The 18,334-nt window shown below is 37.7% G+C and overlaps 1 protein-coding gene across 1 annotated transcript in view; it reads right to left on the bottom strand.

The window, feature by feature from the left end:
- LOC119653537 overlaps positions 1 to 17,794 on the bottom strand; it is a 28,769-nt gene extending 10,975 nt beyond the window's left edge. Inside the window, exons 1-6 of the mRNA XM_038058214.1 lie at positions 17,339 to 17,794; positions 3,415 to 3,554; positions 3,198 to 3,354; positions 3,044 to 3,136; positions 2,815 to 2,988; positions 2,072 to 2,216 (exon numbers count right to left, since the gene is read on the bottom strand). Coding sequence (XP_037914142.1) covers positions 2,072 to 2,216; positions 2,815 to 2,988; positions 3,044 to 3,136; positions 3,198 to 3,354; positions 3,415 to 3,554; positions 17,339 to 17,383 — 754 coding nt within the window. The 5' untranslated portion in view covers positions 17,384 to 17,794. The remainder of the gene's footprint in view (positions 1 to 2,071; positions 2,217 to 2,814; positions 2,989 to 3,043; positions 3,137 to 3,197; positions 3,355 to 3,414; positions 3,555 to 17,338) is intronic.
- Between the last annotated feature and the right edge of the window lie 540 nt (positions 17,795 to 18,334).

The following is an 18,334-nucleotide window of genomic DNA, read 5'->3' as shown; positions in this document are numbered from 1 at the left end:
GTATTTTTGATAACAGAAGCCGGATTGGCTCATCTTGATCCGTTGTGCGTCGCGGGGGGTTTCAAGTCAATATCCAGCTTATCAAGCCATCGTTGTTTCGGTAGATCTTTCGGTCGCGTCCCATCGACCCGTAAGACGTTCATTTTCTTTTATAATCGGCTAACCCTCAGAAGAATAGAGGTCGACAGGGCAACCAACATTGCGGTGAATTCTAAATTTGAGATGTTCCTTGATTTGTCGATCACAAAAAACGCTATTTGTGGAACACTAGTTCTTCCAGGTTACGCTAATGTATGAAATAATTTTATAACGAAGTTCACCGTTGGCTGATAACAGTGATCCGACATATTTAAATCGCTTAGCTACGGGTAGGTTACTGTCACTGATGGTGATGATGATTTTGTGTGATACACGATCAAACGCCTTCTGTAGGTCCAGAAGTGCAATGTAGAGACGCGATGTCTCTCATGGTACTTTTCCATGAGTAACCCCGCAACGTGTATTGAGTCTGTAGTTCCGCAGTTCTCGACACTTCACTTGATTCATGGTTGTTTGAACGATGTTGCAAATACGGTTGTTAAGAATGCGTTCATGGCATGGGACAGCAACCGGATCGGACGGGAATTTTAACATTCTGCTGGACTAACTTTCTTTTTTCATATTGCAACTGTGGTGTTTTCTTGATTGGCAGATGGTGTTCAACCTTTCAGAATAACCCAATTGAAGAACTTATCGAACCGCAATGTTGGGTCCCAGCTCTTCGCTTTCCAGAGCTCAGATGCGATGCCATCAGGTCGTATTGCTTTCCCCGATTTTATGCGTTTGAATGCTTACTCGTCTTCAGTGACGCTGACCGGTGGAATCACTCCAAATATCGACAGTGCTTATAGAAGTGGAGGATAAACAAATTCGTCGTTGAACTCTGCTCGAAATATTCCCACTATGTATCCATCGTGGCTCACTGGCCGGTAGGCAAAATGTCATTCTTGGCATTAATGCAACAGAGTTTGTTCAATATCCCATGTGCGTTGTTTTCGGCTTTCGACAAGTCGATACAGATCTTTATCGCCGTCTCCAGCGTCTAGTTTATCGTCGTATAGACTTTTTTAATGGGTAACAGCTTTCTTTTCTTCCTGGTTGATATTCTTGTAAATTTGACAATTAGCAAAAAAAACTAGGGAAACATGGTTTAGATGTCGTTTTCAACAGCATAGCAATAGTAAGAAAGGCCAGCTCAAATCCTTCTGGGACCGATGAATCGATCGGACAAGTGTGGGATATACGATATTTCTTATTCCAATTGCAGAAAAGTATAAATCGGACAAACCAAAAGGAACGTAGAAACACGTCTTGGAGAACACCTGGGGGAAGCAGAGTTAGCGGAGAAAAAGGTGCGACGATCTTCAAATCGAGGGTAGCGGAATATATCATCCTAAATAACCACATGGTTTCTAGGAAGAAGATTGGTGAAGCATGTAAGAAATACAAAAAAGTTAGACGTGGCCAAAAGTCTGAAAATTTAGAGAACATCGAAAGATGAATTTCACAACAGACAGGCAACGGTTACTCCTGAGTTTTCAAATTCACCAGGAGACGCATACGCGTGTTACATCGGCGAGACGGGGGGAAGTAGTGAATTAGGGTTTAATTACTCTCCTCCCCCCTGATACCTAGCAGAACAAATATACCATAAATAGAACAATTCTGGATTTCTTTCCCCATTCAAACTGAAGCACTGATGAAGGTGACAAGTAGTCGCTGAAACATGCAATTATAGAATTTTACTAAAACGGTCTAAGTTCACCTCTGTTTCCTGTTTGCCTTGTCGCGTGCCGTGTAGTCTAACGGCTTTTAAGTAATCAAGATTGATGCTCAGTCCTGCCCTTCTGCTCCAGTTAAAATCGATTCTCAATCTCACTCTCATAAGGTCATCACATAGGGTCTCCTAATATTTGTCCATACATACATTTATTCCAGTATTTGTAAGAGTTCGTCTACTACTATACTCCACATATGCGATTCCCTCCCTGTGGACAACGTTGAGATGTTTTCATGATAACAGAATTGTTACCTGCTGGTGGGGTCACTTGTCTGTTTTCTAACATTTCACCTATAAACAAGGCCAGTATGTCCCACAAGGAAGCGTTCTGGATTTCTACATACGTTATATACGTTCCTTCAGTGCTTTTCGGTCGAAGGATTTCGGACATATTGGTCTGAAAGATCTTGAATCCTGTTCACCCGTTTTCTTAATACAGAAAAGTACAATGGGGGAGGCCAAACCCAAAAGGTGTTTGTGCTATGTAAAAGTTTGGATGAGGAGAAAATAATTTTTTAAGGTCTGTCTATTATGCTATGAAACCACATCGTTAGCTGCACTGGACACTTGGTTGGTTTTGGCTTGGTCTCTCACTCTGCCTAGTTAGGGATCAATTGACTTAAGGGTAATTAGAATATAAAACATCACTAGATCATTTAAAATATAAAATCTACTCGTCTATTTCTTACTAACAATTCTGTATTATGAATTTTTCAAATATTTATCTAATTGCCAGTAGCTGGTAGTCGAATCAAGTATCTTAAGAATATTTGTAGAAATATACTGAAAAAATAATTTAACTAAGCAGCCTTATCATCTAAATGAACGTGACCGAACTTATATTAAAAGTTTGGAAAGTGGATTTTGCAAAAAAAGCATCTAATTATGTTGTTTTCAATAAATATCTTTAGTTCAATCAGGTTCAGGTGTGGAATTTTGTCTTTTCGTCTTGTAGAGGCACCTTTCGGATAGCACCCGTTTTTTGGATCCACTCATTCCTTGGGTGGCGGTGCTGGGCTCGCACTTCGTCTGTTCATGTTCATGAGAACGGTTGTAGGCAGAGGAGCGGGACTAACACTTCTGCTGAGCTGACCTTCCTTTTCTTTGATTATTTCGCGTATTTCGTTGCACGTTTTAAGCATATAGATTGGAACATCATCATCTCGACGCTAGAATAAAATTGCTTTGGAAATGTAATTTTAGATTCGATATATTGGAACTTACTTGGAAAAGCATTTCGCCCTCAAAATCGAGCAATCCGTGCTTCCGTGCTCTCAGCAATAAACCAACACACTTATCTGATATGTGGGTATAGATCTGTAAGTTGAAAAATTAGAAATTGAAAATTGGAATGGAATTTTCTTCGATTTGTACTCACATTGAAAATTTCTCCAAACAGAATAGCTTTCAATTCAGGATTTTCGGGATTGGGAGTGCCTTCGTCATCGATTATTTTGCATAGGTCATAGATTTCCTTCCACACATGCATGTTAGCTTTATGCCCTCGCATTTCTGTTAAGCTTCCAGCGATGGGTCTGTTTCATAAGGCTTAATTAAAAGCGAAATCTGCATAGATATAGTGATAAGAAACATACTTTCCATATTCGTCTTTAGCGATTGAAGGGCGTGGCGACTTCCTGCCATCTTCCTGAGAAAATGGATTCAAAAATTGTGACTGCTTATGCTGATTCACTCGATTATTGAACATCGCTACTTTCGAGGATAGTGGGGCATCCTGAAAAATAATCCATTCTGTTAGTATGTATGTTCAAAAATCAGGGGAGTAGGAAATTAATCTTATATTTTTTCATTGTTGCTACCTGTGGGTTCACGAAATCCATTTTAAAACTTTTTTTGAATTTTGAAAAAAGTCTAGTTTGAAGTTCCAATGCCAAAACGTGTCTAATTCTTACATATTTTGATGCATTTCTGATTTGAAAATGGTTTTATTTTTTGACACTTGATTTCTACATAGTTCACTTTATAATGCTGAATTATATTTGTAGTATTGAATAGCTGTTTTCTGCTAATTTGAAGGTATGGGGATTTCCAAATAGGGCACCATAACATATTAGGTTTGTTTGTAATATGCAATGAATTTGGGTTGTATGCAAAATTAATACCTCAACAAATTCAGATTGCAATTCTGGGGAGCCTTTTAAGGCAAAACTATCCGTTAGAGAAAAGGGGGCGGTTGTTATTTCCTCCATTTGATAATGATAATCATTATTTATTGTGTACACGCATTCAAATAACCTAACCTATCATATTTGTGGTCTAGTAAGGGTGTATGAAATGGGAGCGAATACAAGGTTACTTGAGAATAGTTTAGTAAGGAAACAGCATAATTAGCAAAAAGTGTTGGGTGCATTTTGACATTATCACGGCGTTAAAAAATTTAATGGTATTTTTTGCATGGCCTAAGGGTGGAGGAAGATATTTTCCTCTGTATATTGTTCAGATAGATAAACTATCTTGAGCATGCTAGCGAGCCTGGCGAGAATTGCTTCTTTGGTGGTTTTATCTAGAATATAGTGGCCAAGATATTTTTCTTCATATCGGGATTCCACTGTTTCAAAATATTCAGTATCTCCCCAAATTTTGGGCCTCCAGCAGATTTCTAAATGTACTTTACTTCTTACTTTCTCTACTTTTTAATGAGCAGCCAATGAATATTCAAGCCATTCCCTTGACTTGTCGAAAGTGGGGAGAGAAGGTGATAATCCCCCCGGGACCCGAATTTTTCCGGGGGCTTGAAGAGTTCTGCAAAATTAAATATATATTTTAGTAATATATATCGAATCGGTGGCCCATAATTTTCTCTAAAGGCTATTGTTTGAAGATTTTCCGAAAGCTTGCCAAACAGTATTCCTTGGTCTGTTCTAATCCAAATATTGTGGAGATAAATGGAATATTACCAAAGGATTCAAATCTCAAATCCATAATATCCGGAAGAAAGGGGGGCTGGCTATGTCATATATGCGGCGGGCAGTCTTGTGTTAGCTAAGCTAGATGGAGTGTAATTGTATAGCTACTGCACTTATTCAAGTCTCATTTTGAGCCGCTTCAGCAGTCCATGCCGACTCCGGTAATTGGAAATAACCACAAAAAAACGAGAAAAGGCAGTTCATTGTTAGCCCTTGTGCAGTTGAACACAGTGCTGGCCAACGAAACGGTTTAGTTCAGTTGTGAGATTGACATTCGTTTGAACAGCGCTAATGAATATAAGCACTTTAACGGAGGTTATTAGCACAGCATCCACTAGGTGACATTTATTCCAACTAGGGAGGGAGCACCTAGGAAACCTGTAAGGTCAACAACGGGAAGTCTGTCAAGTTGGGCAGGGAAAAGGATGATTCAATTAATCTTTGTAGAGGTGTGGTTAAATGAGATCCCCACACAGAGAGGCTTTCTATGGAAGAAAATGCAACTCAATGTTAAGATGATGTGGACTCCCCAGCAGAAAGCCCGACTTCTTCTGGGATACTGAACTACCTACCCTTCGCTCGAGTCGCAGTCGGGCCAAACACAGAGGATGGTAGATAAGACTTATTAAGAAAGAAATAATAAGCCTGTTAAAACGCCTAAACAACCTTCAGTTAGTTGTTTAGCGAAGTAAAGGAATTTCGTAATCCTTTGGTGAGTTTCTAGGGTAAAAGCCATACAAATGTTCATGGGCACAGATTCCATTAACATTCAGGGATTATTGTCTCAGCAAGGAAGGGATTATCACTGCAATTGGATGATTGCAGTATCCCCAGTAATTGGAGAAGAACTATAAAAAAAAAAATGTTGTAGTAAATGCGAAATTTCGGTCCTGGAAAGAAAACTTAATAAGGCATTTAGCCTCACGATAGTGGCCTAGAAGCCCCGGGACTTGGGAGTTAGATTGGGTGCGGGTGATTCTAACCCACTATCACCCCCGGTGTCCAAGCCCCAGCCCCACGGGAGCACCGTTTATGTATCAATTCGCGTGGTGGGTTTGCCTTTAAGTGCTCGTATTTCTGCTTCTTTCTGCTTTCAGCAACTCCCCCTGTATTTTTGCGATTGTATAGAAATCCGATCTTAACATCTCCAAAACTATATTCTCCGAACTCACACTCCTGCCTAGCACTTGGTTCGAATTCCTCTCCTCTATTGCGAACCTTGGGCAGTCAAATATCACATGCGATGCAGATACTGCCTGTGGCAACCACAGTGTCCCCTGAGGTAGTCGGTCTCAGCATGTTTCCGCTTAAACGGCACCTACCTGCGTTGCCAGGGATGATTTGACTCTGAATTTGCCACGTTCATGCGTTCTGAGTATCCTCCACAATCTTGATGGTACAGCACACTCATTTCTTTTGCCAGAATATCCACTGGGATCATGCCCACCACCACCAGTACTGTCTCATCTGATGTGGTTCTAAAAGCGGTATTCTCATCGCGTAGAACTCTACATCCCCTGATTACTTTGCTGTAACAACTACGAGTCATTCGTAAAGCTGGCAATTGCAGGTTTTTCTGGAAAGTTGGGAGCAACTCCTCATTACACATGAGTCCTGTGGTACCGCCGCTTGGATAATGTGCTTGTTGGGGCCCAAATCCATCCCGTACCAGAGATTCCTCTCTAGTGGTAATTTACGACTAGACTTAAATATCTGAAAATATCTATGTCAACCCACGCCCCTTTAATTCGGTTTCAGTTGGCGGGGTTGAATGCATTTTTGACATCCAGAGCTGGTCCCATCACATTCAAAGCATAACCTTGGAGCCGGGCAAACCCCATGATTTGGGGTTTGAGGTTATCGTAGCGAACCCATTTTTCGTCCCCAGCCTCGACACGGTGTAGAAATCCCTTCTGTTTTTGCCTTTGAAGCAGCTGTTCACAAGTCAACAAACGCCGTTGAACGTCCCTCAGCTTCAACTCGTACGCCACCTAATTTCCTTATTTCTGGACCATTCCCAAGACTATGAGGCACATTGAAATAGCTGGCTGATTCGAATGCACGAGCTGTCATCGAGTGCAGTCATCAACTCGTCATCTTCAAACACCTTTTCCCTTCCGCCGCCATGTGGGTCTTCGATGTTGAAATCACCGTGTTCGAAGCGTTGAAACCATTCACGACTAATAGCTTCCTCGCCATGCACATCCCGAGAGCATTCGGTGAGCCTCAATCCACCAACACGGCACAGTAGCCTCCAGAAAACAGCACGTTTTTCGCCAGATTGCGTGCCGAAATCTATAGCAACGCTCGGACAAGCCATTACCGCTTTCGACGATGGGTAGCAGTTTGTTGTAGATGACTCTCTTCATTATCTTCACCATTGTATCTAACAGGCAGATCGGAATTAGGTCTGTTAGGGTTAACATCCAAACCTTGTTGCCGTCAATCCTGAAATATATTTTCTGCAGCTCCTCCCCAGTTACCGGAGGTATTATGCACTCGTTAAACTGGACCACCAATATTCTTCCGCTGTTTTCGTGGTGAAGGAAAAGGAGTCGCGGGCGGATGACCTGAGGCGATCTTTGCCGTCTTTTCATTACCACCTTGTAGGCCCCACCCCATATGCCCAATCGGCATGGTCGTTTGAAGCATTTGTTTCTATTCCTTCGAATGGATTCGTTCCAGTGGCCACGTAAGGGTCTATATGTCTCCTCTCTTTGTAAAAGGGTACCAATTCGAAGTACTTAAGTGGCTCACTTTATCTAGTTAACCAAATTTTTTTAATGCTTCAAAAACGATAAATTTCAGCAAAATTAAGAAAAAAAATTAGATGAATAATAATAATACATTTTTAAAATAACTTACGCAGGACTATGAATTTTAAAACGAAGGGGTAAAAAATAGCCTCCCATTTACTGCGTAAACATATGTAGACTAAGAGATACAGGAGACGGACAGTCGCAACGCATCCTTTTTGCACACGATATCATGAACTGAACCTATTTTTGCCTCAATCTTCTAGAACTTGTTCCGATTTTTTAAATGTCAAAATAAACAAAACAACACATAACGTCCGACGTAAGAGTCTGGCAAAAATTCAATACTTTCCGAAAAAAGAAATAAAAATAATCTTTTTTCGAAGAATCCCTTCTACTCAAAAAAAAATATTTTTATGTAGAAACACCAGCAAATCTTTTTAAAGAGCACATAGGAATTGTTTGTTATTGATTGACGTCTTTCTTCCGTTATTTTCCTGAAAATCTGTATATTATAGTTCACAAGAATTATTTTCTATTTGACATTTTTCAAGGGTCCAAAGAATTCATAAATTAAAAAATAAATACAAAATAAGTTTCCAATATAAACAGCTGTCGCCATTGTTTCTCAAGGATTCTAGAAGCACGTGCTCTTGCTTGAATGCCATGTAGAAAACTACGTTCCTCTGTGGTCAATTGAAAGAATGAACCACGCGAATTCGATCGCACGTTCGCTAAGGAAGTATTTTGGCAAGCAGCCTAGTCAGAAGATTTATTGTTTGTCATTTAGATTTCCCTTGGACAGTCATGAGCCAAATTTTTTACTTTATCGCAGTATCTAACAATGAGAAGGGCGTCTAAATTCCTCCGTGTTTTTCAATGAAATTTCGTGGGAAACGGACGTAGGAAATATCTGGAGTAATCATTGACATAGAATATTTTGTTTTCTTGTGAAGAATTCCGATAAACTCGTCGACTAAAGTTAGAGAATTCAGTCTGAAGGACCCACATTGGATATGTGTGGATTGTCTGTTGTCATGGGGTCTATGTAAGAACTTATTTATTACTATTGAAAATGCTAAGTATTCGTAAGGAATCTAATTTGAAACAATTATTCTATTGCACAGTGCATGTATTTGAATGTACTTGATCTCACAGAATAAATAATTTGAGACTATTCTCTGGGAACATGAATTTATCTGGTAATTAAGAAAATATGAATGGATGCATGTTATTTTCTAATACCCAGCTGTTGTGTGAAGACAAATTTATTCCGAACTAATATCTTAGGATGCCTCCTGCAGTGACTTTTACATGTGTTGCAATTATTCATCTTTTTGCCTCGCCTAATTTGAATGAAATGCATTTGAAGAGCTCACAAACAGATACACGTGAAAAATCAGGTCCTAGCCAGGTTGATAATTCCATATGTACATGAAGACTTCCCAGATAATTAATTTTAAGATTTTTAGATGACAAATAACTGCATCAATTAGCATTTAAGTTCATGTGAAAAGAATATCCAAATATAAGAAAAATTGACGGTGTATCTCGTGCAGGAATGTCAGAACGCAAATGCAAAACTGTGACTTATACCGAGGAGCAGAATAAACAGTGGCATGTGCGGGAAAAGACATTTTCGGAATTCTACGTCAGTCATTTCAATGTGTCTCCATATGTATTGTCACTAAATGTGAATGAAATGCAAGTAATGCTTCTTCTATTTTTATACTCAAAAATGTGTTAAATAGAAATTTCCGCTATTTGTTTTTGTATTCATTTAAATTTTGATTAGTTGCTTTAGGATTTCAAGTCATTGTGTGTTTCTGAAGGACACGACTTTTGTTCTATACTCTGAAATTTTATTTCTTCAATTCGGGGCAAGAAATTTATAGATGACCCTATCGATATCCTCTGGAAAATCCTCATAGACGTATACTTCTTCCGATACTTTAATAGGAGTAGTCCCACAAATGATTTAAGCAGACTTTCTGGCTGACACTTCTCTCGGTAGCCCCATAGTTTTCCGCTTCTTGCTACATTGAGATAGTTCTTCAAAACTTTTGGACGTCCGGGTTTTTGAGCAGCTTCTGCGATGAAATTTGCAAGTTGAATGAAAAACTGAGCCATTGTCCGTTACTATCTAAAAGACGTGGCTCTTTGTGATCTGTTGCAGTCTATATTTTCTTAAATTGGACTTGAAAAGGATATCGAGTAATATTCTCGAGTTTATCCTGCAACAACGAAAACTTTTTGTGGAGCTCTTTTTTTTTAGATTCCTCCCTAAGGGTGTATAATTTTCGTTTTTTGAAAGTTAAAAATTTCGAGTTGATATTAGAAATATTTGCAATCAAAAGGGACGAAAAGATTGTACTAAGAAAATAACATTTAGAAATAATCAATGATACTCTGCCATGCGTTGCTATAGATTAAACTTCCTTCCAACACCATCAATGAAAGTTACCGATGACGAATTTTTCCAGGATATATTCGTATATTATGAGCAAACCACCTGTCACAGGTGAAAACCAGGCACTCTTCACAGCTGTAACTATTTATATCTAAATTTCGATTCAACCATTTCCGAAACTAGCAATGGCAGATTGAGTTCAAATGCCTTAAAACGAAATGACGCAGGTAGGCGCAAGTTTCTTTTGTAACTAAATGATAATAAATTTATTTACGAATATTTAAAAACACCAAGCTCAAACAGAGCTTGAATGCGGAAAATGCGTTTTTGGAGGTTCTTTTAGGACATTTCTAGTACATCCTATCTGACTTATATTAAATCGAAAACTATATAAAAGTAAGCTACATGCTTCCCATTTCCATTTTAAAAACTATTTCACAATCCGCACAACAATTTAAAAATAATATTTAAAAAATAATGCGAACAGTAAACTAGAACGCCTAGAACTAGCACGTAGGATTTTGACAACCTCTAAGTTCAGATTGACCGTTTGGAAGAAGGGGTTGCGGTACGCCATTCTTGTCTTTCTTCCCTTATTTATATAAAAAAATGTCAAGGATGAGTTTATGAAAACTTTTTTTCGACCTTTTTCTAAGTTTTTGACTCAAATGCTCCTTGCTCGGCCGAAATGCGCTTACAAACCTGAGTGCTAGTCAAGGGATGTGAGGGAGGTCTACTTGGACACTTCAGTTCCTCTCCCTTAGCGGCAGCACGTTCGTCCTTTGAATAAACTAACGATATTGACCAAAGGATGAGTGCCCAGCCATAAGGCATAAACACGGAACAACAAGAACATAATGACGAAATTTAGTCAATTACCTGAAGTGCTCCGATGTCATTCTGGTTGCACTTCCTGACAATTTCTTTTTGAATGAACTATCAATACTGTAACTGTTTTGGGAGCATATTGGGAGAGAAAATGTGTTTCGCGGTCATAAAGAACTGTTTTTTTCCTAATTGGGAAATGTGCCTTCTAGGAAGCTCGGGGTTTTTGGAACTGAGGGCGGCCTTAAAGATATTTACGGGTCAAACATTGACAAAACTAGCATTGATTTGTATGACGGAATTTTTTTTTTATTTACAAAGGCAACGAAAGAAATAGTTATGGGCTATCCACTATCGCTCTTAATAAGCGAGATATTCATGACAAATCTACAGCAGGAAATGGTAGCTATTGGTAGATGTTGGACTTTCGGTAGTTTTATGATGGTAGCGAAAAGGATATAGTTCTACATAATAAAAACAAACAACAACAATATCAAATTCACAAGCAACAATGGAAGGAGGAAAAGCCCCATTTTTTGGGTTAACATTATTAAGAATAATAATAATTATATAGAATTCGAAGGGCCCAGGAAAGGCAACACTACACAAAGGACCATCGCAAGTATATTCAACGACATATACCAACATAGTGGAACGGCACATCATTCCATGATCCACAGATTGCCAGTACCCTTAACGGAAAGCAGATTTAACTAGGAACGAAGATTTACCACAGATACTGCAACGAAAAATATATTCAAACTTCAAATAATCGACCAAATATCAGGAAAAAAGCAAAGGATGCTGGCGGCAAACAAATATATGCATAATCCTAAGATGGGAATAAAACCACAACAAATTACTAAAGAAAGTAATAAGTGGTTACGGAAATCATTCTTTGGAGGGAAAAAAAGTTTTTCATTGACATAAAGCAATTTATTCAATTTACAATATGAACGAGACGTGGCTGTTTTTTTGGAGTGGAGTCGCTCCAAATCACTTGTCCTTAAAAGTGAAAAATGAACAGAGGAAAACTTTCTAAGGGACCGCCTACAATTGCAATACTATATAGTGTAGTGAAAATCTTCTCGTAATTTGGATAGCTGTTTTATCCCCAGCGTAAAAACGTATGAAAGTTCAATGACGACTTCTGAGTTTTTCACCAGATTGGTTCCCATCCTTTAATAGAAATCGCAAGGTTCTGCCTTCGGTAGATAAAATCTCTTGCATGTAATGGAGTATGTCTTGAAAACATTGATTTGAAGTCCCTTCCACCAAATTGCATTTTCTAAGTGCAGCCTCTCGGTCAAAACATTATTAACAACTTAAAGGGGTTTTCCTATGTGAGGCTCGATATTTCAAACTTTCTATAGAATTTTTTTTTTTCGGGAATAAAAAGAAATGTAATCTTTTTAATCATTTTATATGTTATTATTGGCATCTTGAATTATGATGCAGAATTTTGAATTAATGAATTTAATAATTGTTTATATCCTCTAAAAAAGGTTGGGTTATTGGTGGAAAGCACATCTTCATTTGTTCTAAACTGAAACCATAAATTCAAACGGTTTTTTATTCTGAAAACTTGACTCTATTGTTCGAACTACAATCATAATTTTACCTTACTAAATACTAAAATGGCGGAGTATCTAAAATCTTCAAAAATCGAGTCACTTTTTCATTGGATATCCAAAATAAAAATAAGAAATTATTTACGAAAATCCATAATCTCGGTTCGAACCAGAACTAGAATATGTAAAAATGTCAGCCTGATCGGTTCAACAGGATTTTAATGTATTATATTTGCCACCAGTCAAAAAAATATTGTTTTGAGAACATTGCGTTTAAAGTACGTCAACATGGCTCGTGCTCTTCTATTTGCTGTAACTTGGTAAATATTTTGAATTTCGATTCGAAATTTCTGCAGTGTGCTTCCTTCATATTCTGCTTTAAAGACATACATATATAAAAGGAAAAATTGATTTTTAGAAACCGTTACATTGGAAAATCCAACTTTAAAGGCAGTCTCGCTAATGGATCATATAATTTGTGTAGCTAGATCTGCATCATATAACTTTTTATCTGCTGTACTATCCAAAGTTATTGTTTTACACGCCTGTTGATGGTTAGCTCAAGCAGGGGATGACATAAGAGAAGATAAAATATTTGATGGTTTCAAAAAAACTGGGTTTACCGTCGAATCCAAATGACCAAAATGAAGCAGGCATGATATTCACTGATGTTGGGGAAGATGAAATGATATTCACTGATGTTGGGGAAGATGAACTTTTCTCTTCAATTAATATGGAGGATTTATATAAAAAGATAAATTCCAGTGATGAGTGAAACCCAGATGCGGATGCACCTATTATTCCCTACAATGAAGTATTAAACATCTTGGAAAATGTTATTAAACTTCGCTCTCCAAACCAATATTACCGGTGCTTTTAGAAAAGCTCAAGCGTGTGAGGATTTGATAAAAGCAGAAATAGTAAATAAAAAACAATTTAAATTTTTTTCAGTTTTTTTTTTCGTCAATATGGTAATGTATATATTTATTTTTCTGTAATTTTTTAATATGCATAACGTATCTTATTAGACCAAAATAAGGGAGTTTCGAAATTTGCCCAATCGAAACCTTACTACATGCCTATATCCGGAAAAAATGTCGAGATGATTTTATAATGTAATGGTTTATGTCCGTACGCGGAGAGTTTATTTGGAGTTTTGGAAGTTTCGATCGCGTCAAACACAAACCGGACACCGATCGTGCTGAAGATGATGATTGGATGAGAAGCTTTGTTGCTTTTGCGTAATTAGGGTTTAGTAGTATTCCGTGCTGGGAATACCTCTGCATTAAGGTTACCTACGTTATGATATTGTGTTTTGTTGTTGTAAATGCTGCGGAAGGAAAAACGCCTTAGACACATTCGTGCACATTTAAGGTTCCTTCAATTCGCTACCGTATTAATCAGTTGGGTTGTTCACATATTGATGGAATGGGAGTCTGTTGAGGTAAGGTGTCGTAGGGGCTGCCACAGAGAGATGTTCTCTCTCCTCTGTTATGGTTTCAAGTAATGGGCATCTTACAATGGCTCAATGATCTTTTCGCAAGCATCTGCAGACCATCTAGCGGCCACATACTGTGTCAGCAGACTGGCCGATAATTACCAGTATGTGACCAAGTATTTGGGAGTATATCTCGACTCCTAATTGCTTGGTGCTGTAGGACTGCAATAGGCAAGACCTGGGAACTTTCACCACAACGGATTTATTGGATGTAAACCTCTATAATAAAGCCTATTTTGATAACTGCATGCATCATTGGTGGGTGAGACTGAACTTTGCTAATACCAGGAAGCTAGTGGCACCGATTCAAAGGTTCGGTTGCCTAAGAAACAGCTGAACAATGAGTAACTGCCGCACTCGAAGCTATCCTAAATCTACCTCTCCTCCCTTCTATTCATTTGCTGGTAAAATGAGAAGCCACTAACGATACCATTAGTACGTGAAAAGGCGACCACTCATACATCAAGTGCTTGTGATAGTGACGTGTCAGCCATGAAAGACGGTTCAGGTTCACAGGTGTTCTCGAAATTTTAATTGTGAAACTGGCCCAACCTCCCGGAAAATGGAGACGATGAGAATGTTTACGACAAAAACGATGGAGTCTCACCATCCAGCGATGCTATTGAAACTTGGCTGACTGAACGAAACATTTCTGATGTGGTTACGAAGGCACTCAAACAGCGCTGGTAATGAGAAGGCTGATAGACTAGTTTGTTAAGGGTCTGGATCCACAGGCTGATAGTCTGGCTTGTCAAGGGTCTTGATCCACAATAGTGGGAACAGAGCCGACCATCAACTGTCAACTCTGTTCTAAAGGGTAAAATTACAATCATTACGCAGCTGAGTGAAGAAATTTCTGCCGGTAGACCTCATACGAACAGATTCGGTAAGGATTTTCCAATGAAAAATCAAACTCACAAAAGTCTGCATTTTAGGGGATAATACAATAGGCCAAAAAACTAAATCAGTCTTTTTTGGTACTTTTTCACACTCATGTGTATAACAGAAATCGTTTTTTATGTTTTTTAGTTAATAATGTATGTTTGTTTTGTTTGCTATGAAGTTTTGAGTTCATTTTCTTCTTCAGTTGTACAGGGAAGGTCCATATCAAATATATAAAATGTTGAAAATAACGCAGAGCATTGCATATGGTATAACATCTCAAAACGTTACGACGATGTAGGATGAAAGGAGGACGGTTCAAGAAAAAAACATCAACAGAATATAAAAGCGCATTGATTGGGATCCTGAGCAACCAATGCGTACCCTTGCTAAATTAATTGAAATTAGAAAATTTTCTCTGCGTAAACTTGTTAAAAAATACCTAAATCTTCGAGCATACTTATACATATCTTACCGACGAGATATATACCAACTAAGGAGCGAAATGTTGAAAATAGTTATAGAAAGAAAATTCAGGGCCGATTCTTTGTAGAAGGGAATCATTTTTAACGGGGATGAATAAATAAATGAAAATATTTCGCTGAAATCTAATATGCAAATTTTATGTTATCCCATAACATGGTGTGCATGGGGACATAGCCATTGGAACAAAATCAATGCAACAGAGCACTAGGAAATACTTTACAGTTTGGAGTAAATCTGTAGGTTCAAAACTTCTTTAAAACTCAGCACAGGATTTTTCAATAAGATTGGACGAGCCTATTCTACGCAAAGAATTTTAAACTGGTCCAATAACAGTTTTCCTGCATTTTTGCATCAGGATACATTATTCCGATTTTTACATTGAGGGATTTTGGAGGCACGAGTCCGCTAAAACTGACACATCAGTTGGATTGTTAAAAAAAGCTTTGCTAAAGGCGGGGAATGAATTTACCCCAGAAACGGCGCCGGCCGTTATTAACTTTCGAAAACGCTGAAAAGCTGATGTTAATGCAAAGAACGACAAAATTAGGTTTCTAGAAAATCTTTTGCTTTTTTTAATTTCCCTTAATACTTTGGTTTGTAAAAATTCTACCCCCACGCACGTACATATGTATGTGGTATTATATCTATATAATATAATCATTACCTCTAATAATCATAAATAGCTTTAGAAAGACGTTAATCTTTCAATAGCAATCGCCGCTTAATGTTGTTTTAAGTAATTGGTTTTGAGTCAATTCGGTGGATTCATCTAGCACTATTTCTACCATATCATAGTGATCTCTCCAAACAGAAATTATTTGAAAGTATTAGCCTTTTCTGATTATAATGCGATTTCCCTTATAAACTCTTAAAATTCAAAGCCTTTTTCTAATAATCTAATCCTAATTTTCTATTGTCAACTATCATACACAGTTTTGTAAGGCCATAAATAAGTTGAAGTGAGCCAGCCAACTCCATTCTGGTTGATACCTCCAGAAACCTTTCATGGATACAATACGAACTCAATGTGTAATAAAAATTTAAAAACAAATTAAATGAGACTTTATAGCTAATTAGGCACACCATTTGAGATATGCAGAAAATAGAAACAAGTACGCTAAATTATTCAAAAATGTGAATTACGTATAAATGAAAAATGTGAACTTTTCCCTAGCAAGGGAAAGTACTGACATTTTCTTACACACAGTTATCAGTAGTAATCCTGCACATATGCGAATATATGCACATAAAATTTATGAATGAACTGAACCTGTGACTTTTGTGTTCCACTTTGCTATGTGATGACAAATATTTTCACACGATCATTAAAATATTATAACACAGTAAGTGCAGCGAAACATTAAAGCAAGTTCGCGTTAGACCTTAATCGTACGCTCGCTTTGAACTGGTCTTTTGTGAGGGAACCTGCATTAACACCTATGAAGCAAAGCTGCTGAAATATTTCACATGGAATGGAGTAGTGAAATTTTCACCTGACATTCATACTCATTTTCAACGATTGTTAGTATAATTCTCCCAAACATTGGTAGACCGGAGGGCCTGTTTGGAATGCTTCAACTTGCGTTCAATTTATGGTGAGCTTATCGATTCTAGTGTGCCAAATTAATTGTAGTTTAGGCACGCCGATTCACCTAGTTAGCAACTACATGGAAGAATAAACGATTTTTGAATAATTCTGGGGAATTAAATACTCTTTATAGGCTACGGTTTGAAAGTACTCTCAAATATGAACTCCCTTAGTTAAATAATAAAGTCTTCCTCATCAACCCATTTTCAGCCCACAAAAAAATTTCATTTCGAATTTAGTGATAAAAGAATAAAAGATAAACGCCACAAATTATTTCGTTGAAACTCATACTAAACTACTTGATTGGTTTTGTAATAATATTTGATACTTTATGGAGGTGCTGTACAGTGTAACCAAGAACAAATCACCGCATGAGCAAGTTTTACGGAGAAACACCATGGGAGGTAATTGTAGCTAATAATGTAATGTGTACTGCTTTACTGTTCGCGTCCTAGTAACCTACGGCCGCAACATGTGTGATCTGATTGCAGAACAGAAAGTTCTATGAACCGTTTCCACTTCTTGAAGTCATGAAGACATATTAGCTTTGTATCACTTTCCCATTTGAATACTCACCACAATAAACCGAATCGATCCAAGTTCATGATCTACGTCTGCCATAATGACCGTTATATAAAATTATTTACTATCAAAGTTCAATGCAAATCGGTGCTTTCTTGGATTTTTTGAAACAACTATTATCTATTATTTTTATGAAGTATTCTAGGCACTACTATACTGTCCACGCGCGACAAACTATGCACTGAAGATACTTTTAACCGTTTGAAATAGATCACATCCAATGTTCAATTGAAGACTAATTATCCGATTCAGTTGAAGAACGGAGTATTACAAAAATGTAGTCTTAGTAATCAAACACTCTTCGTGTATCCTCTACTTGGCACGCACTATGTATCTTCTAGATAATCTTATGCAAGATCCGCGGCTGTCCAACTATTTTGTATTACGAATGGACGCTTACACTTCTCTTCCACTCAAGTTCTTGGCCAAAAGTGAGCCATGACCAAGATCACCGTCTAGTTTTATATTTCCCGAGTAACAAGTGCAGTGCCAACATTTTTGGTACTGCTAGTGTGTTACTACACTACAATCATCTGCTCGTAATTCATACTTCTTTGTTCGCATGTATGAATTTATATATTTAACTTTGCAAAAGTACCAATGCGAATAGTCAGAAGAAACTAAGACCATAGAAGATTCCCTCTGAATCATGCGCAGAGTGAACACAGACATACTATACGTAGGGAGTGTACGAGCACAAATATCTTCTCCTTTAAGGTATACAGCCATACATACATATGTCTTCAGAGGATATAGTGCAGAAAATAATTTGAGGATCAGCACCATAGGAATTTGGCAAGAGCACCGGATGACGAAAAATCAAACTATGTATGAAACACTCATGTAACAAATGTATTTACATATCTGGCACGTTCATCCTGACAAATTAGAATTAATCGAATCGTGGACTTCAGAATCGAATTCATTCATAAACGATTGCAAGTAAACAATTGGAGGAAATAGGATTGCGAAATAGAAAATTCTCGTCAT

This window comes from Hermetia illucens, chromosome 4, assembly GCF_905115235.1.
Source record: "Hermetia illucens chromosome 4, iHerIll2.2.curated.20191125, whole genome shotgun sequence".
NCBI classification, from domain to species: Eukaryota; Metazoa; Arthropoda; class Insecta; order Diptera; family Stratiomyidae; genus Hermetia; species Hermetia illucens.
This window is presented reverse-complemented; position numbering and strand designations above follow the sequence as displayed.